Source organism: Phocoena sinus, chromosome 6 (assembly GCF_008692025.1).
Source record: "Phocoena sinus isolate mPhoSin1 chromosome 6, mPhoSin1.pri, whole genome shotgun sequence".
NCBI lineage: Eukaryota > Metazoa > Chordata > Mammalia > Artiodactyla > Phocoenidae > Phocoena > Phocoena sinus.
Window position 1 is genome coordinate 18,148,644 of NC_045768.1, and position 24,348 is coordinate 18,172,991.

Genomic DNA, 24,348 nt, shown 5'->3' on the forward strand with positions numbered 1-24,348 from the left:
AGAGAGCTGAGCCCAAATTCCAGGACAATATGGCAGGAAAGAAGGAATGGTCTCTGTCCGGAATCTGGAATGGAACTTGGGATCATTTCCTTGCCTCCTCTGGAAATCAGATTCTCTCCATCTGTGAACTGAGCAGACAGGACCAGATGCATTGCAAATTTACAGCATCTATTCATCCAGAAGTTCACTCAAATATCTGCTGAACCCCAGCAATGTGCCAGGCCCCGGGAAGGTGCACTGAGCATGGCAGACATGATTCTCGCCATCACTCTGCTTTCATATCCTCTGGGAGGTCTCCAAGGCACAGGTGAGGGATGCAGGAACAGCATGGGCACATCCCACACAACTGCACCTGGTTCTTTAGCAGCTCTCTCCAGGGATGGGATTGGAGAAGCTGAGAGGAAACCATGGGGAAGAGGACTTAAAACCAACAGAATGGTACACTGGCTGGCTCAGCAGGAAGAAGGGAGGCTCAGGAATAGGGAAAGGTGGGAAGAATATATACAGGTAACGGGTCAGCTCAGAGAAACCAGAGCCACATCGAACGGCTAATATCATTCATAACGTATTTGTCCACATTGCTTGGTCCTTCCTAAGGCGCGTATCATTCCTCAAAGCACCTTTCCTTCACAGCACCCACTTTCAATCACACTCTTTTCTGCCCTTATTTGGAGCCATCTCCAATTCATTTAACAAAATTTACCAAGCACCACCGGCATGGCTGGTACTGTGCGACAGGTAGGAATAAAGCAGGGATGAAGACAGAAATGGTCTCTGCTCCTAAGGAGCTTGGAGACAAGTGGAGAAAGACAGACGTGTATGAAGGCACCACAACAGAGTGATAAATGCAATAAGGGCTTGTTGGATTGGATGTGGATGGTGACATTGAACTGTCCAATCATTTCCTAGTGTCATACTCCTAAAAGCTACTCTAAGTCAAGGTCCTCAGCTGAGACACGAATCAAAAAGTGTTTATTGTTCTACTTCGATTTGTGTCTCTACATTTAAAATGGCATGCATGGTATATCCACATGCAGGGCAAGGCACGCACTACACGTATGTGAACATGTTCATTGTTTGTGAACAATTCTCCAACCGTTCCAGGTGGAAGGGATCTCTTATGCCTCTGAAATCTCAGAGCACATTATAGCCCCCATAATAAACAAGGGTGTGCAACAACACGGTTTTTCTGCCTCTGTGCTCTTCCAGGACTCTATTAATTGCTTAGTTATAGCGGTTACCATGTCATGTATCTGTTTACCAGTCTGCTTCTGCCACTAGCACTGGGAGTTCCTCAAGGGATGGAACTGTGCCCCGTTCTCCTTTTTAATCCCCATTTCCTTGCTTGATGTGTAATACACAAAGACATAAAGATCGCTCAATAATTATCTATCAAATAGATGGATAGATGGATGGATGGATGGATAAATGGGTGGGTGCAAGGAAGGAAGGAAGGAAAGAAGGGAGGTCTACCTCTCTAAATAAACTGCCATTTACCACTGAACTTCACAGAATGCCTAGGACAGAGGTTTGTCACATAAGAAATACTTAAGAAAAGTTAATAAACAGCTGTACGACATTTTCTAATAAGCTCGCTGCTGTGAACCCACAGATGCAACCATAATCCAACACTGTAGAGGAAAACAAACTGGTCAAGTGGAAAAAGCACTGATTTGGGAGCCAAGAGATCTGAATTCTACTTTCAATTTTGCTACCAGTTTGCTGCTTCACCTCACTCAACTTAGCTTAATTTAACAAGTTAACTCGCCTGGATCTCAGTTTCTCCATCTATAAACTGAGCAGATTTTAAAAAGCAAACTAATGTCTTGGGAAAGGGATGAACAAGATACCATATTTGTTTCTAGCAGATCAGCTCTAACCAGCCCAGTGGGGCTGTTCTGTAAAGGGGTCATCCTGAGAGCTTACCACTGGCTCTACAGAGGCCTAATCGGCTCCAATGAGAGCACATCACAAATCAGCCTCGTCAACTCCAGAGTCATTCTTCTGCTCAGAACCCCATAGTTCAGGCAGCACGATAACCTGCATAGGTCCCACGCTGGTTCAGAATGTATCAGGTCCATCCTCAAAGGGTGACAGTGTATTTCCTTTGAGAATATTTGGGGGAACATGCCCCAGGCTTTGATTCCCGAAAGAGGAATCCAGAAATGTTTTTGGCAGAGAGAATCTTTGAAAGTGTATTATCTCCTGGTAGACTGGGAAATGCTCTGGTGGACACAAAGGGTCTGTTTGCTCAAAAGTCACTGGCAAATAAAATATATTCTGCACAGCAAAGAGATTTCTTAGCCAATCTCTTTAAAGTCTTATAATGTTCATTCCAATTTTCCTTCCATGTCTCTCTCCCTCCATTCCTTCCCTTTTTGTTCTGCAATCTCTAGATGTTTGCATTAGCCACTGGGGGTACCATCACCCATCCATCCAACCATCCATCTATCCATTCATCATTCACTCCTATATTCATCCTCTGATGGAACATTTACTGAACAGCTACTGTATTCTAAGCAATGTACTAGGCCCTGTGGATAGAGATAAAATTAAACTGGCCTTTTCTTGAACCCCAGCTCCACCATCCTTAAGCTGTGAGGCCTACAGCAAGTTATGTCACTTTCTAAACCTAGTTCAACAGGTCCAGAGTGTAGCACTCAGCACAGCGCCAGAACATAGTAAGTGCTCATTGTAAGCTAGCTGCTTTTATTACTCTTATTACTGCTGAGAATGTGTGCTCTCCCCGCAAGGGTACATAAACAGCGGATGGAGGATTCCAGATCCCGAGGTCACCACAAGGTCTCACAAGATCAAGGGAAGCAGAGGGGAAGAAGGCCCGCTGATCAGAAAGGAGGGAAATGGATGAAAACGCAGGCAACAGATATGACTGCTAGGACACTTGAGCCCTGAAAAGCACCTGATATGGGGAGAGGGGTGAAATCTGAGAGGAGAGCAAAGCTTGGGATTATGTGCTGCAGTTCACACACAAAACAAATGCTTTGCAAACAGGCGAAGGGCTGAGAGGGCAAGACCCAGGCTAAAACGTGGCTTGGATTAGAAAGGCCAAAATGTGAGTTGAGGAGGCATTTAAATACACTGCCCCCCCCCCCACCCCGTCTGGAAGGCCGAATATCTTTTCCCTTCTGACTGCTCTGCTCAAGGGGAAATGGAACTAACCACTGTGTAACGTTTTTGAGTGTGACGCACGGGCCAGGTCATGTGCTTTGGGTTACGTAATGCAACATGCCCAAGCTCTTTCTCCCAGAATCATTAGAAATTTAGCTGGTTCTCTCATCCAGTCATGCATTCATTAAACAAAAATACCTATAGTTCCTTTATAAGCCAGGCACTTGGCTAGGCAGTGGAGAAGTGGAGAGGACCCCAAATATGCAGAGAATGAAATGTGATAAAGAATTCCAGGTGTTTCGATAAACGTGTGCAGAAGGTATAGCAGAGATAGATGGATGAGGGACGGGGGGGAACCAGTTATACTTAGCGAAGAGTCAGAAAGGGCTTCCCACAAGAGGGGAACATTGAGCAGAATCCTACAGAGGCTTAAGTGTCCTGCAAAATGGTGCCTGGGGATTTAGGAGGTATGTTATATAATGAAAATGATGGGAAAAAAGCCTAAGGCGTCTATCTGGTGGAACTGTAGATAATTCCAGCGCTACTGAAAGGCCTATAGCTACAGGCAGTAGAGTCAGATTTGCATTTTAGAAAGATTTGACTGTGGGAAGTTGAAGGATGTGTAGGAGCTGAGGCTCAGAGAAGTGGGCATATACAGTATTAAGGAAAAAGTCAAAGCAAGAGATGAAGAGGGCCTAAGCTAAGAAGGGGGAAGGTTGGCTATAAAAATGTGAAGACGACAGGATAGACAGGAATTGATGACTGAATAAACATGGTGGGAGATATATCTAGAGCAGATGACACTAGATGAGGATGGAAGAAATTTCGGAGGAAAGACAATTCCATTTCGGATATGTTGAGTCTGAAGTGCAGGCTGACATTTCCAGTAGACAGCTGGATCTATAAGTCCGGAGTCCAGCAGAGTCTGGAGATAAATGATGATCAGAGAGATGGTACTTATTCCACGGAAAAGCAGGCCAAGTCAGGAGAGAAGCAGACCTTGCCCTGGCCAAAGACTCAGAAGACAGAGGATCTTACCCAGCAAGGTCACTGGTGTGGACAAGTCACTTCTTCACCACCCCTTGGTTTCTCATCTTTGAAATAAATGGTTTAGATTCTGACTCTCACACACCTTGGTTTTTTGGACTTACATGAATGTTTCTTCACCAAACAGAGTAGAGTATATATTCCCTTTTTACGATTTCTGTGTACTCTGCATCTCTTAGGGCAAGGTCACCTTGTTCCTGATTGGCCTGTTATCGTACCTTTCTCTGTACTCTCATCAGCCTTTGTAGCTGAAAGATCTCCAATCTCATGGGGGGAAATAACCCCCTCTTTACAAACACATCTGGTTATATTCTGCTCAGCCACATTTCATGTTTATAGAGCAAAAAGAATTAAGAAGAGATGGATGTGGGACAGATATAGGGAGAGGTTCTTGATTACAAAGGTGATAGGTACAGGTTAGACCACCAGTTTCTTGAAGGCAAAAGATTAGATCAGGGATCTGCAATTAGTCATATGCTCCCCCTACCCAGATACTCATATCCCAAGCTGTGACCACCACCCCACCCCACCTCCTAGAGTTTCTGTCTCTGTTCCCTTCAAATGGACTAGAACCGGGGACCTTCTCTGGTTCTGCAAAACTGAAACAGGGTCGCCTCTCCTACTCTTGCAGGTTCTATGGACCCTGGGTTTGTGACAAATGATACTGGAAAACATTTTCTTTCTCTTGTTGCAAGAAAAATCTGGGGATGACAGTGCTAGGGATTCCCAGAAGTAAAATAGGCAAACAGATGGCTACAGACTCAGAGTTTTAGTATTTTAATCATGAAGTGATGTGATTGAAATGATAAGCATGACGAAAAAGCCAGTGGCTTACACCAGTGTCCAGGAACTTGCCTGGAACGGCTTCAATAGAGTAAGAAATGATGAAATTTGAGTACTCTAACCATTAGCCAAGACGTGATCACTGGGAAGGTCACTTAGTGAGTTTCTAAAAAACATTGATGGCAGCTCTTATTGGCAATATTATTAACGAGATGGCTTCCAGCTCTCAGGAAGTACCAATATTCCCTACATAATGTCTTCAGTCACTCTTTGACTGAAATTCTACCCATTGGTACTTTGCTTTTGGATAGGAAGCTTTTTTTTTTTTTGCAGTCCGCGGGCCTCTCACTGTTGTGGCCTCTCCCGTTGCGGAGCAACAGGCTCTGGACGCGCAGGCTCAGCGGCCATGGCTCACGGGCCCAGCTGCTCCGTGGCATGTGGGATCTTCCCTGACCGGGGCACGAACCCATGTCCCCTGCATCGGCAGGCGGACTCTCAACCACTGCGCCACCAGGGAAGCCCTGGATAGGAAGCTTTTTGAGGAGACATTAAAGAATATATGCCCATGGAAGAGCAACATTCTAGGTTGGTATCAGTCAATGATACCTTAGTAAGACGGGATACCATGTCCTTTTTCAAGAATGAGTGTAGCTGGGGGAGAGGAAGCAGGAAGTGTGTGGGCACTTGGTCCCTGAGGGGCACAGGCACCACCGAGCGGAAGAAGCTGCACTCAAAAAGGAAGAGCACCGGAGCTACTGCGAACATTGAGGATCTGTCTTAGGACAGTCCTGATGGGGATTATAGAATCTCAGGGAATCTCTGCTAGATGCGTCTCAAGGACAAAGACAGATAAACTCCTCCTTACTCCCACTGTTCAGATGAGGAAAACTGGCCCAAGAAGGAAAATAAGTTGCACAAAGTCACATAGCAAGCTACGGACTAAACTGGCCTGGGCCTGACACCCCCAACCCCCGCACTGCTCCTCCTTGGAGCCCTGAGTCCTCCTCCAGCCAGCCCCGGGTCTGCGCCGAGGCCTCTGCTGCAATGCCCCTTCTCATCGCTGCCTCCCTGACCACTCTATTTATTTATGTATTTATTTATTTATTTTGCGGTACGCGGGACTCTCACTGTTGTGGCCTCTCCCGTTGTGGAGCACAGGCTCCGGACGCGCAGTCTCAGCGGCCATGGCTCACGGGCCCAGCTGCTCCGCGGCATGTGGGATCTTCCCGGACAGGGGCACAAACCCGTATCCCCTGCATCGGCAGGTGGACTCTCGACCACTGTGCCACCAGGGAAGCCCCTGACCACCTTATTTAAATTTTCCTCATCCTACAACCCAGCCCCACACAACTCCCTTTTCTACTTTATTTTTCTTCATAAACATTCACCTGACATTACGCGATCTATTCGCTTACTCAAGTATCTTCTGTCTCCTCCTCAACCCCCCACTCCAGAATATAAACTCCCTGAGGTCAGAGATAATTTCTTCTGTTCCTTGCTCTGTACTGAGGACCTAAAACTGTACCTGGCACGTAGCAGAAACTCACCAAATACTTGTTGAATGCCTGGGCAGGGATGGACAAATTTTACTTTGTCCTTTGTTTCTAATCTGTATTTCTTAGATTCTCTACAGTGAACACACATTGCTTTTGTAATAGGAAACAATGAAATGTTTATTCTGTTTGCCTTTCATTTTAGTTTTTGTTTTACATTAAGATGATAGGAGTAAGCCTTTCCTGAATGGTGAGGGAGGGAAAGGCAATTCCTGGCTCTGCTAAAGGAGATAAACATGTCTAATTTATAGAGTTATTGAGAGAATTAGAAGATAATGTGTAGTGAGGCCGGACACATAAAGCCAATATGAGTTAACGTTTACTGGGTGCTTACCCATCGTCTAGATTCCATTACTAAGCGGTTTCCACATGGAGGCCCAGTTAATCTTCAAAATAACCCTATGAAGTAGATGCCAGTATCATCCGCATTTTACAGAGGGGCAAAAGTGAAGCCTGGCGATATTAAGTAACTTGCCCAGGGTCATACAACTGGCAGGTGGGAGAATCAGGAAATCAAACACAGGCACTCTGACTCTTGAGTTCTACCATCAATCACTACAAAATACTTCCTCGGTAAACATATGTTCCTTTCCCCTGTTGCCTGAGCGTGTCAATGGTCACAGTGTGTTTTGGACTGTCACAATGATTAGGAGATCCTAGGCGATTCTTATGCACAAAACCAAGGATGTGAAATGCTTCACAGTGCGTGGAAGGGTTCCACACGGCAAGGAATGCCCTCACTCAAAAACTTCTTATTGCACTGCAAGGCTCCACTTGTCCCTCCTACATGCCCCTCCTAAGACTCCCGTCCTTCCTTTCCTTCCCCTCAAGCTCTCCCAGGATGGTCAGTCACCTGAGTTTGCAGTTGTGCAGAGAGAAGGGCAGAGGGAGCTCCTAGTGTCAGAAGCCTGGACTGCAGGCTGACTCTCAGTTATTCTCTGTGTGACCTTGGGAGAGTCCCTAACCCGCTCCAAGTTGCAGAAATGCATTTGGAAACCTATCAGCTCACAGAACACGCAGGGATCTAAGACTTCAGCTCCTCCTGTGGCTCTCAAACTCTTTTAAACTTTTTATGATGGAATTCTTCAAGCACACACAGAGGGACAGACAAAAAAGTATTGACGCCTGTCGTTGCTGTCACCTGGTTTCAACAATCATCAGTCTGCCAATCTTCCTTCATCTACCACTCTTCCTCCCAACATCCTATTTTTTTTTTCTGGAACACTTTATACAAACAAAATAGACATAACGTCATTTTTCCCATAAATACATCAGTACGCATTTCTAACAGATTAGGATCTTCAGAAATATATAATCACAGTACTGTTAAGATGCCTAGCAAAGTTAACAATGTCAGTCCAGGTCCATTCAAACTCTATCACTGAGAAATTGCACGTTCCTTCCAAAGAAATCTGGAAGAAGCACACAGTTTAGGCAGAGTAGGTGAAGGGGAGATGCGGGGAGACAGAGTACTCCCCTTCAGCCTCTCCCCAGGGCATTCCTAAGATTGTGGGGCACAGTTTGAAAGCCCCTATTCCACTGCTACCCCTCAGTGTGCACCCTGAGAACACTGAGGCACAGAGAGGAGCAGTTAAGTTGTCAAGGTCACACAGCAAGTAAGGCAGACCTGTTAAGTTCCAACATCAAAGGACTCCAGTGAGGTCACGCTAATTCGATCACTGTTTATCATTTGCAGTGTGAATAATGATAATAAAGGTGCCTTTCCAAGAATGACCTTGATTGTACAAACCCCTCACACCTCTCACTTTCTGGGTCCTCCAACCACTGTCGACCTATGGACTGGGCTCTGATCTTGGCTTAGAGCTTTTCCTGTCATCGTCTCACCTGGTTCCCGTGACAACCCGCAAGATACGGATGTTGAATGTAACCACACCTGAAACTCTCTCCCCAGAGGCCCCAGGTCACACAGCTCACAGGAGACCAAGCCAGGACTTGAGCCCAGAGCTCCTAGGTCCCAGTTCCAGGTTTTCAAAGGAGCCAAGGGGCCAAGACCCACAAGTCAGCTCTGAGCTGAGCATTTCCAGTAAATGCATCAAGGCATGAAGGAGAGTCCTCAGTGCAGCAAGGAAAAAGATAAGAGACACTGAGGGAAAGGAAATTAAATTCCAGAGAAAGGGCAGCAGGTGAGGGGAGAAGCAGGCACCCGCTAGGTTCCTAAGTCCTGGGTGATAGGTAGACGAGGAACAAGCCGCTTGTATAGGGGGTCCTCCTACCTGGGGTCCTTGGGGAGCATCTCGCATCCTCATCTAAGACACCTTGCGGCCAGTGCTGGTTTCACAGTGATCTCAAGGTGAGGGGGTTTGAAATAATAGGAACAGTTGCCTGCCTTCCGAAGGACTGGCCCAGGGCAAAGTGGGGAATGCCTCACGGCTGGGCTTCCCTCCTTCCTTTACACTCCTTATTCCTGCTCAGAAGAAAACTCCCCTCTCAAGCACAGTGAGACATCCATTTGAAATCAGATGCATGGAACTCCATGTGTTACCCCCTTCTAGGACTGTCTGCACTTTAAAGGAGGCACCAGAAGGAGAGGGTGTAGCTTCACATATAGGACCAGCTTTGGACAAATGGAATATCAGTGCCACCCCCCACCCCCTGCCCCCCTGCTCCTAGGCATTTAGGGCCAGCAGGGGAATTGGGAATGGAATAAAGGTCCTTTCTGGTGTCTGGCCACTCGGAATTGGGACAGCTAAAGTTCTCTCAAAGCTCTACCGCCAACCAGCTGGATAAGCAGGAAATGCCACTCCCCCCTCGGGCCTCAGTTTCTCCACCTGCACAGCAGGGAGACCTCAGACTGGATCAGTGATTCTCCCCACTGGTGGCCCTTCCACATTACCTGAGAAGGCTTTGAAAAACACCAGTGCCCAGGCCAACCCCAGACCCACGACATCAGAATCCCTGGGATGCAGCCTGGGCATCAGGACGTTTAAAAAGCTGATGATTCTCGGGGCTCTGAGGGACGGGAGCTACTGGACGAAACAATCTCCCAGGCTACCTTGAGAGGGACAGTTTGTGAATACAGTTTAGTGCTCAGCCCCTTCGTGACACTGGTCCTCAGTTTCCCTGTTGTACCATGAGCTGCCTGATTCAGTCCATTCCCAGCTGACCATGCAAATCCCGTGTTCCTGAGCCCCGCACCTCTGAGCCTCAAGTTTGCCTTCCTGTGTAGAGGGACGAGGGCAATGCAGCCTCCATTACCCCATCTGTCCACGTGAATGGCTGACCGGGGGAGCGTGAAGTAGGAGGGCATCTGGGGAAGGAGCAAGAGGCATGTGACAACACAGCTGTGACCTGGACCCCACTGTGACCACTGTCTGGCTTCTGTTCCTCAGGGTGCATTCTCCCTCTGGGTGCTAACTGGTCTTCCTATTCATTGGTCCAGTGGTTTTGGACCTCCTCTGGCTCTTATCACCAAGGGGTCATCCAAGTAGGTCAAAGAAGAGGAAATCAAAGTTCAAGAAAGGGATTTGAAGGGGTCCAACTGTTCCCCAAGATACACTGTCTACTCTAGATAGATTCCCCAGCAACTTAAGAGGGAAAGCCCTAACAATGCACAAACTTTCTGAAGGCCAAGCTGGCATATTGGGAAAGGGAAGGTGGTTACTTACTGGATCCAACTACCACTGACTGAATCCCTAATATGAGCTGGCTCTGTGCCAGGTACTTTCTGCCTTTTTTTTTCCACTTCAGTGTCCTGATATCATTATGCCCATTTTACAGAGGAGGAAAGCAAGGGCTAGAGAGATAAAGTGACGTGACTCAAATCACACAGCAAGTCATTGGCAACAGAAATTCCAAGCCCAGTCTGCCTGATAATTTGACGTGAAAAGAAACACAGATCTGCTAGGTCAAACCCAGAGCTCCATGTGAGACGTGGATTCATGTTTTATCCCCTTTAATCTGTAGGCGTATGGTCAGCACAAAGAGATGCAGGAAAGAGTGGCGACATTCTGCAGCAGGTCTAAAGAAGGGAATGGGGGTCATTCCTTCTCTCTCCAAAAAGACTGCTGAAGAAGAAACAGGCACTTAAGACTCGAGTTCATATCTGGGCTCTGTCCACTGCAAGAGCCCGTGGGACTTTGGACTAAGTCGCTTCAACTTTCCGAGACTTTGTTTCCTCATTTGGAAAACAGAGGTAACAACGTCCACCTTCCAGGGCGGTTGTGAGGATGAAACTCGCAGACACAAGGCAAGCGCAGTACCCGGCACCTCGGAGGCACCCAGGAAGAGTTGCTTTCCTTCCTGCCTTTAAGTGTCCTCAGTCCATAAAGCCAAGGCTGAGGTCATTGGAAAATCATGTCCAATAATATCACAGTTTACTGAGTACTTACTATCCACTAAGTCCAGTTCTAAGCACTGTCCACGTATGAGCTCATGTAATGCGTCAGGTACCCGTGCTACGCTCACTTTGCAGATGAAGAAGCTGACGCCCAGAGGAATCAGTTAACTTTCCCAAGGTCACACAACCAGTTAGGGGCAGAGGTAGATTCACGCAGAGGCAACCCAGCTACTAAAACTGGCTTCTCACCCCATGGCAATATCCTAGACCCCAGGTGCCACTATGAATGTTGTGGGGAGAACCATGTTAATACATGAACTTCTTGAAATCTAGCCTTCCCTGTTACAGTTCTGAAGTTGGGGAAATGCAGGCACTCTTTTTGGGGGGTTGGTTGGGTTGCGGGAAGCAGGGGCCGCAGAAGAGAGGAAATAAAAACTCTCTTCTGAGTAGTCGCTGAACTCAACAGTCCAACATTTAGAACGCAAGAGAAAAGCACGGAAAGCGGAGGTGCTGGAGGGGATTCAGGTAAATCCCTTTCTTCTTCTGAACAGGGATTCTGGATCACTGAGGGGTGGGGGTGGGAGGAGGGCAGTGCTTGTGGGGTCCACATTTCACTTATCTAACAGGTCAGGAGACACTTTAACAAGATTAACTGCTACTCAGGGGCCTCCGCTCCATGGAGCAGCAAATTGACTCTATTGTTTTCTTTTTCGTCCTCTTTTCTCTTTCTGTCAAACTGGAGGGGTACGGTGGGGGAGGGAAGCTGGGGATGAGGGGCAAGGGTCTGGATCCTGCCTGGTAAAAGGCGAAGGGATGTGTCGGGAAGCCCCCCCCCCCGCCCCCAGACTTGAAAGGGAGCCCAAATTGCCGAGCACCGAGGCTGACGGCTGTGCTGGGTGGTGGGTCTGTGAGGGGTCGGAGGTGACAGGGTTTCTCAGACACATTCTCTCAGCAGTGTAGCGGGTAAGGTCTGGAAGTGGGGATGCCCAGGATCAAATCTTAGCTCCTGGCATTGGGGAGCTGTGTCATCCAGCACACATCCTTCCCCTCTCCGCGTCTCTGTCTCCCTGTTCGGCCAAAGAGAGAACTGGCCTGGGTAACCTCCAAGGACCCTCTTCACAATAGCCTTAAAGGACTCTCCAACCCTCAGACCATCCATCGCTGGTGGGCTCTTCAACCCTCAGACTCCTGCACACAGGCACTTTCTCACTTTAGCTTTGTTTTTGCATGCATAAGCCTTCCCAGTTTTATTTGTTAATATATATATATATGTATGTATTTATATATATTTCTCTCCTTCCCTTTTGGAAAAAATAAAAGGCATGTTTTCTGAGCTTCAGAAGCAAACTGCTCCTTCACTGCTTCCCTCTGCCTCTCCGAGCGCCTGTCTGAACTGGTGTCAGTGAAGTTTGAACCGGGGCAGAAATAGCATCCCAGGCGGATCTGGGAGCATAGCCCGCCTACCAGGAGCAGCAAGGCCTGCCTCTGCCAGACGACAAACCCGGTTAACAGCACCATAAAATTAGACCTTTACGAAACCCAACTGAATCCTGCAGCAAAGAGTGATGTAAGGCAGCCTGGCCTGACAGCAAGGCAGCAACCCTCTGCCTGAAATAGCAGCGCGGTCCCTGCTGAGAGATGCCTGCTCTCTCAAGACAGGTGACCAGGGATTCCTACGAAAGTGGTGACGCCCAGCCAGAGAGAGCCAGCAGAGGTCAGGCAGCAAACTGGGCACCCGAGGTCGCAGCGGGAGGACACGGTTTGGCACCGGCATCCAAACTGCCCACCTCGGCCCGGCCTCTCCCAGCCTGAACTTACACGAAGGAAGGAGCTGAAAAAGTGCTTCTGCAAAGAACCTCTGTTTGTTTGCTTTTTAATTCAAGGAGAAGCAGGTTCTTTTTAGTCCAACAGTCTGTACCGTGTGGAGGATACGCAGAATGAGTCTTTTCTGGCTCAAGGCCAGGTGTTTACACACCGCAAATCTGGCTCAGACTCAACTAGGGGAGGGAAAAAAAAAATCCACCAGAATCCTCAGGAGAAAAGCTCTGAGCTTTCTGGTGCTACACGGCAGCAGTGACTTTTTTTTTTTTTCCTCATTTTGAGAGGAATGTTACTTCCACACATAAAATGGACCAGGCATTTTATACAAGCAATAATAACCTAACGTCCCCCATCCAATTAAAGGATTTTACTGCACTATCTTTGTGTGAGAGAGCGAATGAGTCCTCAAAAGAGCGTGTGTGAAGAGAGGCTCCTTGTCTGAATTACAGACATTTATAAAGCAGGCTCCTGTGGAATCCCAGGTGCTATATTTTTTTTTTTTGAAAAAATGCATTTACTACCTTTTCATTGATGATACCTATATAACCCTGCACTCTCCCCTCTGGAGGAGAAGCCTTCCAAATCACTGGTATGGCAGGTAGAGACTAGGAAAAATCAGATCTACTTATTTTTTAAAAAAACCCTCCAATCTGCAGGCTCTGTGTTTTTCCTATGTTCCGAAAGAGAAGTAAACATACCACAGCCCTGAATTATAATCATCATCATTATTATTATGAATAACATCTCCCCTCTACATTATAACCCCCTCTGGCTGACTAGGGCTTGAGGGCTAAAAGTGAATAAGCTCAGTTTCCCTCTCCTTCCTGGGGTGGGGGGGGGGGCGAGTAAAAAAAAAAAAGAAAGAAAAGGAAAAAGAAGCATGTGATGACGTCAGGTATGGGGGAAAGTCACTTTCTAGCTCTCGGCTTGGTAGCGGGAGAGTGGGAGCTTTGGGGGCATATTCTTGGTATAGCAGCAGAGTTTGGGTCCCCTAAATGGACTTGATGTAAATAGGACAGCGTTAGCGCAACGGTTGAGAAAGTCCACGCCAAAATAGAAAGAAGCGGACTGCCGGAAGAACTCAGAGCTTTCCCTTCTAAGAAAGTGTGTGTAAGGGGGTGGGATCGCAAAACGCCTCCACACGTTTCCTGGCTGCAGCGAAAGGGGAACCCCTACTCTCACTTTGAGACGTCCTAGGACATGGCAAGACTGTTTGTGCAGGAAGGGAATCTCCCAGCCAGAAGAGGCAAAACTTTCCTTCTCTCCTCCAGCGCCGCCCCCCTCCGCCCCCCAGTTTTATTAAAGGCATTGCCACAGATTCATTAGGAGGGGGGAAAAATGGATGTTGGTGCATTTCTAAGGTTTGCAACCCTCCCAAAGTGTCCGGTTTCACTACGGGCTGTGCTGTAGAACGGTGTGTGTGTGTGTGTTGGGCGGGTGGGGGTGTGTGTGTGTGAGGAGGGAGAACTCAAATTCATTATGGGCTCGTAAAAGTCCCAAATGAGAAAAGCGCCCCGTTTCTCAGCCTAGTTGGGGGAGGACTGGCGGGGTGTGCCTGAGGAAAGTCTCACCCCAGCCCCGAGTGACAGGCTTTGAAAGCAAGGACATGGGATGGCAGTATGTGTGCGCGTGTCTGTGTGTGCCTGGGGTAAGGGGGTGAATCCCAGAGGCAGGCAGCAACCACAGAGCAACTTTGGGGGCACTTTGAGGACTTCTAAGTCCTGGCCATCACAACAACCTTGTCCTTGTAGGCTTTCAGGGTAACGGGGCCAAGTAAAGGGGGAGGGTCACCTCCATTAAAAAGCCAAAGAAATCAACGGTCCCCTAGCCACTTTTCACATGCATCCCAACTGGGTCATTCCTCCATCCCAAACGGAGACAGTACCTCTGACCATCCAAAACACGGTTCACGCGCACGAGGCTCCCCGGAGACCAGCCCTCACCAACTGCGGGTCTCCAGGAGGCCGGGAGCGCTCCCTGCGCTCTTCCAGCGGGGCTAGGCGGAGACGCCTTCCGAGTGCGCCCATTCCGCAGATGGGGTAAAGTGAGGCTCGCAGCTCGCCCCGGAGCCGCCGCGCCGCCGGCACAGCGGCTCCCGCACAGACACACCCGGCAGCCCACAACGATCCCGCCACCAGTGCCCAAGCACCCGCGCGCCCCTGGGGCCGCAGGGCCGGTGCAGCGCCCGCCTGGGCGCCCTCGCCTACCTGTGATCACCGCCGGAGAGCTCTGGCCCCCCTCCGCTCGCAGCCACACTTGCAGCGTGAACGCGTCCCGGGGCAGCTCGAGGTCGGCCCGCAGGCGCAGCTGCTCGCCTCGCCCGCTGAAATAGAGCGCCCGGCTCGGCGGGCTCGGCTCCTCCGCGGCGCCCCTCGTCTCCCGCTGCTGCCGCCGCCGGGGGACGCGCACGGCTTCCCAGGCACCGCCCGGCGGCGGCGGCGGCGGCGGCGGCGGCGAGGCGCGGCGGCCGCGGGCCGCCCGGGTGGCGCAGGTGGCCGGGCCGGCGGCGGGGCGCGGGGGGCGGCCGGCCCGCGGGTCTCTCCGGGCCCGGCGGGGGCGCTCGGCCAGCCCGCAGCCCAGCGCGGCGCTCAGCAGCCCCAGGCGCAGCACCCAACTCCAGAGCCGCATGTCCGACGGTCCCCCCCGCCCCCCCTTCGCCCCTGCACCGCCGCCCGGAGCTGCCAGCTTTAGGAGCCTCGGCGCCTCGACTTTCTTCGCTTCTTCACCCTTCTTGGGCGAGCCCCCCCGTCCACTTGCTTTTTTCTTTTCTTTCTCGCTTTCCTCCTCAAGGTGTGTGCTCCACTCCCCCCACCTTTGAAAAATACAGCCCAACTCCTCCTGGTTGGCAATTAATTTCTCTCCCCGCTCCTTTATCTGCCTTATTCCCCCCTCTAACAGCTGGTTGCCTTCCTCCTTGTTTTATTTCATTTTATTTTATATGATTTCTCGCTCTTAAAAAAAAAAAGCTCCTCTAAGACACTGATCCGCTGAATTCCCTCCCCCCAAAAGATGCTCTAATTTATTTATTTTTTGCGTCCTTTATAACACAAGCCACAGCCCCCTTCTCCCCCCCGTCCCCCCTCCCCTCCCTCCTTCTTCACAAAATGAAAGGAAAGAGGGGGGAAAAATCCCTCAGAAGATGAGTAAACAAGCGTATGCTAATCTGCTCCCGAGCGCTCCACCTTCCCAATTGAATGAGTCCCAGTTAAAACTGCGGGGATCATGACTAATCAATCAGTTTGGAGAGGCCGAGCTACCCAGCCTTCCTCCACTTTCCCGTTTGCCTCCTTCGCTCCGCTTCTCCACCCCCTCCTTTTTTTTTTTTCAAGAAGACAATCTTAAAGTAACAATTTAATGAAATTCTGTACACACCCCCTTATAGTCCTCCCAGCTCTCCTCATTCCTGCTCAAAACACACATTCCTGTTTTTGTTTTGGTTTGCTTGCTTTTTTCCCTCCTTCACTCCCCCCCCCCACCCTTTTTTTTTTCCTCCTGGCGGGAGAAAAATCTATCTCTTCTCTCAGGATCCCCTTTGCACTTTGCTGGTAAACCTCATCCTTCTCTATAGCACATAAAGAGTCTTGAAACTTGATTCTCAGATTTTGTTGTAATGCTCTCTCTTTCTCTCTCTCCCTCTTTCCCTTCTTCTTCTTTCCCTTCTCTTGCCTTCCCTCTCCTTTTCTTCTCCCTTTCTCCTTTTCCCTCTCAGAATTCCCTTAAAGTTATACAATGATGAACGTCCCCCTCTTCTCTGAGCCCCGGGTGCTTCTGGCTTCAGGTAGTCCAAATGTTGTCCCAAAGTCCTCACTGAATCATCAGAAGCAACCAGGAAAGGCATTTTCTGAGGCATTTGCCTTCCCGAAGCTGTACACTCAGCACAACTAGGTCTCTGAATACTCCTGAATACTCTTAAAAATATTCTGTTGGTTGTTAGAAATTATTTTATTTTTATATAAAAAATAAAAAAACCTATTATTTTGCCTTTTTTTTTTTCGACCTAAGAAATTCAGGTGCTCTGACATTGTTCAAGTCACAGGTAAGGATCTAACCATTGGCTGCTTTGTAGATCTGTTTTGAACTGGGACATATATGTAATATATTTTTGTTCTTTTTTTTCCCCCTCTTTGTAGAACTCAAAGGCTCCCCCTTATGGCAAAACAGTTCCTTTTTTTTTTTTTTTTTTTTTGCTTTTTTTGTTTTTGTTTTTGTTTTTCCCTTCCAAGTGTTTAATAAGTTAAAATGAGTTAGCAGTGGTGGATTACAAATTATTAGTTACCGGTCTGTTCAAATAATGTAGTGATAAAAATATGCTGTGTGAGGTTTGCATGGGGATAGTGAGCTGGAAGAATTAACTCGACTTTCCTCCCTTGTATGTGTTCCTGTCCTCAGGGCTGCTCCAGACCCTGCCTGAGAGCTGGGGTCATTCTTGCATGTTTCAGAGAGAGTGAACACCGGTGGAGAATATGTGTTGGTGAAAGTATGCGGATTTGTAGAATGAGCAAATGACTCAGACATCCCCTATAAAAGCCGGAATGTGGTGTGCAGGGATCATGGCACCATTCTGAAGACGGGAGATCCCAGATTCAGATCTTGGTTTGGGAAGAACTTGCCATATAGTCTTAGACTAAGAATGTGTGAAATCAGCTTCTCCCGTTATAAAATGAAAATGGCATTATATCCTAAATATGTTTCCAGAGACTGGCTGAAAGAAGATGATCTTTGGTGCATAATGCCATGGATAAGGAATTTGCCTAGGCAAATCTTTCACTTTCTGCAACTCCAAGTCACTTATAAAAGTCATAAGATTGACATTCAATAATAATAATAAGACCTATATTGAACTACATATATCATATTCTGCAAAATCCCCCTGTTTTCTCAATAGAGGTTGGAACCTGACTACTAATTCACTTCAATTGTGGCTACTAGGTATTTGGAAACTGTATTCCTTCCAAGGGCTTCTAAGTCATTTTATACAATAGTTTTGAATATTCCTAGACATTTGGGACTTTGTCAACTCTCCCACCAAGAGTGAAAACACGGGACTTACAGTTCTAAGTCCCACTCACTCCACCATGTATCTGGAGCGAGTCGCTTAGCTAGCCCTGCACTTCCGAACCTTTAAAATGGGATATGTGTTTCACAAATGTGTTTTGAGGTGAAAATATACTTTGGGGTATATTTTGTAAACTATAAAAATGCTATATAAATCCATTTTATTCCACTGTTGTTGTCAAGGACCAAGTGCTCCTTAGGTTCTTAAAGACAAACAAAAATCTGGGAGGCCAAGTCACCATTTCTGTCCTGTGGCAGGCATGATGGGAAGGAATGGACAGGTCCAAGTCTCATAGATCCTTGAGCTTCTGGACCTCAGCCCCTAAATGTGTTGGAAGCAGTTGGCAAGGCCTTTCACTGGTCTTTTCATGGAACATACATTTATTATTCTATCCCACCTGTCTTGGAAGCCACACTTACTTTTATGCCTGTATGTATCTATGTACACATATATGTTTTTTTTTTTTTTTTTTGCATTACACGGGCCTCTCACTGTTGTGGCCTCTCCCATTGCGGAGCACAGGCTCCGACGCGCAGGCTCAGCGGCCATGGCTCACGGGCCCAGCCTCTCCGCAGCATGTGGGATCCTCCCGGAACAGGGCACGAACCCGTGTCTCCTGCATCGGCAGGCGGACTCTCAACCCCTGCGCCACCAGGGAAGCCCTATGTGTTTGTTTTTAACTGAGCGAATAGAACTGGATGAAATGTAACCCTTGGTTCATGACGCACCCTTATCATTGGCTTATGCATTCCGTTCTTATTTATCTATATATAACAAATAATGTATCGAACGCTGCCATCCCTCTTTTACTCCATCCCTTAATGTCTCGTGGATTTGGCCCGTCTCCTTTCATCATTTGTGCTCAAAGAGCAATCATCTGAGAGTTAGGAGACTTGAGTTCTAATTCTGACTGTGAATTCTTTGACCTCAGTTTACTCCTATGTAAAATGAAAGACCAGGAGTCGAAGATTCCTGAGATCACTTCCAAATCTGAAATGTAATGGAGCCCCTAATTACTGGAATATGGCAATAATTCCCATCTAATCATCTCATATTTGGTCAATTCCCTCCCACCCCCCAAAAGGCCCCTTGTTTCTGGGGAATTTCATTCTAAAAACTACTTTTTAGAACAAAAAGAACTGTTCCTCCACTCTTAGGATATACTCCTTCAATATTCATTTTATTTGGTAGTAACTAAAAGCAAGGCATTTTGCCAAGGAGGTATAAGGGTTCAGTGGAAATTTGGAGGGCAACATCTAAGTGGAGTCGTAAAGTTTGAGAAGGGCTTGAATGAGTGAGGCCAGTTCAAAGTATGCATTTCAGAGTCACCCCGTCCTGGGTTCCTATGGCCTTCAGCAAGTCACTCAATTTCTCTGATCTCAGTGACCTTATCACGGAGCTGTCCTGAGGATGCTGGGCTGTGTGATACACTGTAGGAGCTCATTAAATGAGCAACCTTTCTTCCTTTCCAAGGATCTAAATTTCACGGCCCCTGAGGCTTTTGTCAGCTTTCATCTATAGCCTGAGCCCCACCTATTTCTTATTCCAAGGCAGAAGGATTATTTTCCCCTCAGAATTCCGAGGCAAGCATTGTCTGTCTGGTAGAATCTGGAACTTGATTAGATAGGATCCTCCTTTGTTCCTGTTTATGTTTTTTTTTCTACAAGATTAGAACCCATCTAGGGTAAGGATCTTCAAGGGCCAGTTATATCACCATACCCCTCCCCCACCATTCTGAAGGGGGCTCCCTCCTCTGGTCACTCATAAAACTTCCTCTGAATTTCTCTGGGCACATCCCCAAAGCCAACTCTCACACTTAATTATTTATCTGCTTGTCTCCCTTTTCGTGTGGGACAGAGTCTGTTGCATTCATATTTGTGTTTCCCCAAATGCCTAGTCCAGCACTTTGCTCATAACTATGGCTGCTGGTTCAGGAAAAAAAAAAAAAAAAACGCACACACACACACAGACTTGTAAATCCACATACATGTGTAGATGTATGTATGTATATATTTTTGCTTCTCTATGATTCTTTAGTTCTTCCTATGATGCCAATATGGTCAGTGCTATGAACATACTAGGCTCTTCGTAAATGCATAATTTCTTTATTTTGCCAGCCTCCCCTTCCCCAGATGATGCATCTGTGGACACCCAGACAGATATACTGAAGTTCACTGGCTGCCCATGTGATGGTCACTAAAAAGAATGTGGGCTTTGGAGAAGGAATTGGATTCACATCTCACCTTCGCTAAAGAACAATTCTCATAACAGCTTACATTTATTGAGTATGCACTATGTTCCAAGCAATATTTAAATGCTTTTTATAGGCATGAGTCCATCTAATCCTCAGAACAAGCTGACAGAGCAAGTCCGATAATCATCCCATTTTACAGGAGGAAAAGAAAAACAATCCTGGATCACAGAGACTAAATAAACAGTAGAGAACTCAGCCAATCTGGATCTAGCACTCTGTGCTCTAGCTCTGGGGGCTAAGAAGAATCACTTAACCTTTTGAATCTCATTTTTCATTTTCACAGATTTCATGGGGTTATCTGGGAGATTAAATGAGACGATAGGGATGGGCATCCTATTGCATAGTGACGAGTACATATGTCAGTGGGTGCTGGAGAAACATTAGCTTCTTTACTTCCTCCCGTACAGTAGTTTAATTATGCTAATTTAACACATGAACTAGAGTTGACAATTGTAAGAATCATGCCAGCAGTAATAACAACTCGTCTGCACTGAGCACCAGCTATGTGTCAGGCACTGTACTGAGTTTTAACTTTCCACAAAACTAGGAGGTAGGTTTGAACCTAATTTATCTGAATTCCTCAGCAGTTTTCTGCCTATCCTTCTATCTTCTTAAATCATGTTAAAAAATACATTTTACTTTCAGCCCTGAGTATTTTTTTTTTAGCATATCCAAGCTCCATCTGAAAACAAAAATTAATCTCAGGATTTAATAATTGCCTGTTCCACAAAGCCACAAAGAAAAGAGAACCGATGATCACACTGCCATGCCTGAGGTGGGGACGGCTAGATGGGGGTTAGGGACCGCTCTGGCTGGAGGTGCAGCTGGCGAGCTCCAGATGCTTTCCTCTGTAGTTTTTGAAACTTCTGTGTCCCCGAGTGGTGGCCCTGGAATGAACTGGAGTTCTCTTCTAGTCTTCCTGCAGATTTATGACCAGGAAGCTGAAACAGCAACTTCTAGACTCCAACCCTGGTCCTTTGGCTCACGCACACCAAAGAGCTTCATTTTATTTAACTCAGATGCCGAAGGCATTTCTTAAGCTGAGAATTTTAGTTGAAGATGATCACTGCTTGACACTGCATTTTCTTTTCTATTTGTAGAAAAACAAATAATTTTATGAATTCTATCCTTTATTCTCTTCACTAATAATAATTACCTAGAATGTATTATGAGAGATACTACCTTGAGTGGTTACATAGATGATTTCATTTAACCCTCAAAACTACAATCTGTAGCTTTTCTTATTCCCATTTTGCTGATTAAAAAAAAAAAAATGAGGCTCAGTAAAGTTGGTTGGATTTTATGACATTTGAACCCAAGTCTATCTCACTTCAAAGTCCACATTCTTAACTGCTTGGCAGGTGCCTGCCCCAATCTACCTTTAATCTTTGTGTATTTTAAATTGGAATCAGAATATCTCCATAATCTTGCGGAAAAGGAAGCTTTGTGAGAAATCAGAAATGCGCAAATGGTGGGAGTTTTCTTCATTTGGTATGTTTCACCTTTTTTTGTTGAATGGAAAATAAAATGTGTGATAAACCCTTCCGCTTAATTCCAGGACAAATGTATCCTGTGGCTTATTTGAGAAGAGGCCTTAAGTCACATAATGGACAATGCTTTCAACTCTGTTTTTTCCAGAAGTTGCAGAATCACTGTCCAATTGCCCACTTTTTATATCATCTGAGATTGAAGGCATGCAATTAATTGTTGTTCAGTGAAGACCTTTCCATGGGAAACTAATCCAGCAATGCTTTCTGATGAGATCAATCTATACCAATTAAGAATAGCATTACTTGTTGAATGCCTTCCGTATGCCATGCATGGACCTGCGGGCACATATTCTCACAACTCAATTAGGTTGGTTTTGCTCTGCTTGTTTTTAAAAGATGAGGAAATCCAAGTTCAGAAAAAAGGGAGCAGTTTACCCCAAATCACCTGGCTAGAAGATATATGTCCAAACCCAAACTCTAACCTACGTGCTTTTCTCCAATCTAGTGCAAATGTCACCTTCTCCATAACATTACTCTTTATTAAATATTAAAATAAATCATTCCCAGAGGATTATTTAGCTTTGTTTCCTCTCCTATACTGTTGGATTTATGTCCTTGTCTTGCTTTCTGTGACAGGTCTTAAGCTTCTTAAACATGAGCCTGAGGAATGGTGCACCAAAAAAAAAAAAAAAAAAAAAGACGAGCCTGAGTTTTCTGCCTTTTGAGATCCCCCATGGGGTGAACTCTCTATGGTTTATGCTGAATATGAGATCAGTGAACACTGGGTGAACTCTTTGGGAACCTCTGTAACTCCTGCCTACGTGTGACTTCCAGAACAATGCCCTGCTTCTTTCATCTTAACTCAGCTTGAGTCCTTCAAATTCTTTTCTGTTGTTGTTTTTTGTTGTCGTTGTTATTTTCTATTCGTTTGCATGTACCTTTTATTTATTTTTTTAAAAAATTTTATTGGAGTGCAGTTGATTTACAATGCTGTTACTTTCAGGTGTACAGCAAAGTGAATCAGTTATACATATCTCCACTCTTTTTTAGATGCTTTTCCCATATAGGCCATTACAGAGTATTGAGTGGAGTTCCCTGTGCTATACAGTAGGTCCTTATTAGTTATCTATTTTATATATAGTAGTATGTATATGTCAATCCCAATCTCCCAATTTATCCCTTCCCCCTTTTCCTCCTTGGTAACCGTACGTTTGTTTTCTACATCTGTGACTCTATTTCTCTTTCGTAAATAAGTTCATTTGTACCACTTTGCATCAACATGGATGGACCTAGAGACTGTCATACTGAGTGAAGCAAGTAAGACAGAGAAAGACAAATACCATATGATATCACTTATATGTGGAGTCCTTCACATTCTTAAAACCCAGCTGAAGAAAGCTGTAGCTCTTTCAGGAGAGCTCACTCACACCCTCCACCAATCAGTTAATCTTCAAACCATTCAGCCAGCACTATCATGCATTACCTTGTATTGCTACTTACCTTGTCACGTGGACATAACTCTACCTAGATCGAATATGAGGATGATGTTAGTATGTGCTACATCAGCCCATTGACATATATAATATATATATATATATATATATATAAAATATATATTTTAAAATTAAAAGTGCCTTGCCTCCTGTTAAGTCTAGCACTCTCACTTTGCAGAAGACGACTCAGAGAGGAAGAGATTATCCCAAACTCACACATCTAAACCACTCTAAAGAGATAACTGTCTGGTTTTCTCGTTCCCAAGCCAATATTTTTTCCACTATTATCCTGCTTTTCTTAATGCAGATGATGATAATTTACTTATTCATTCAACAATTATTTATCAATTATCAACTATATGCCTGGCACTGTGCCAAGGTCTGGCTAGCTGTCTAACACGATTTTTTACTTTCAAGTTATCATCTTTGTCTCTAATAGTTGAAATTCATTGTTTGCTTATAAGTGGTGTGAGTGCTTATATATAACATCATTTAATCTTTGTAACAACACTAAGAGGCAGGTAATATGACTACCTCCATTTTACAGAGAAGAAAAGGAGCTTTAGAACACCCATGAATTCGTAACAACAAAAAACCAGGTATGCTTGCCTCCGAAGCCCAAGTTTTTAACCTTTAGGATAAACGACATCAATGAGAAATTTAAAAGTTCCTTTCAAACAGTTGGAGATTGTGCAGTGCCCCAAGCCTGGCCTTAAATCCACAGATACAGAGAACCAGCAGTGGCCAGCCCTCCACAGTGAAATCAATGGGCAACACTACTGAAATGAACATCGAGAGAGAACACCACTCAATCCTGAGAGCAGACAGACCATCGACTGACCTGGACCACATATGAAAGCACTAACTTCAAACAATTAATAGATACCAACAACAACAACAATAGCCTTAGGCAATGGCCCTAGTGTATGTGGAGAGCTCTGTGTTCTTCAGAAGAAAGGGGCATATAAAGCTAACGTGCAGGGTCATGTTGAGAAGTGATCAGTTTGTGCTTGGACCTGTTTCTGTGGTGTTCAATGACGACCATGAGGTAGACTAGACTGATTGAAGAGTTCTTGTGAGAGCCAAGAACCTGGGCCGTGTTCTCATTTTTGCCACTAAATTTCTCTGTTGCCTTAGACAAGTCCTTTCCCTTTCCTTTTGAGAATCTATCAAAAGGAAAACTTGATCGATTTTGGAGGTAGAAAATTACCCAGCCCCCAGTCTGACAGCCAACACACATGCACCAGTACAGCTGTGCTCTAGGACCACTGTCCATTCTGTTCTCTAGGGCCAGTGTTCTTTCTGATTGGTTGATGTCTGTGACCAACCAGTCGTTACTCCATTTTGATAACCGATGTCTGATCTTAGAGGGCTGACCAGCATCATCCTGATTCCAATGGGAATCCTGTTAAGACCCCTGGATGA

The 24,348-nt window shown here is 46.1% G+C and overlaps 1 protein-coding gene across 1 annotated transcript in view; it reads right to left on the minus strand.

Moving 5' to 3' along the window:
- Nucleotides 1-15,587, minus strand: part of PAPPA (pappalysin 1) — a 257,383-nt gene extending 241,796 nt beyond the window's left edge. The window contains exon 1 of the mRNA XM_032634984.1: nt 14,838-15,587. Within this exon, the coding sequence (XP_032490875.1) occupies nt 14,838-15,258 (421 nt within the window). The 5' untranslated portion in view covers nt 15,259-15,587. The remainder of the gene's footprint in view (nt 1-14,837) is intronic.
- Nucleotides 15,588-24,348: the final 8,761 nt, after the last annotated feature.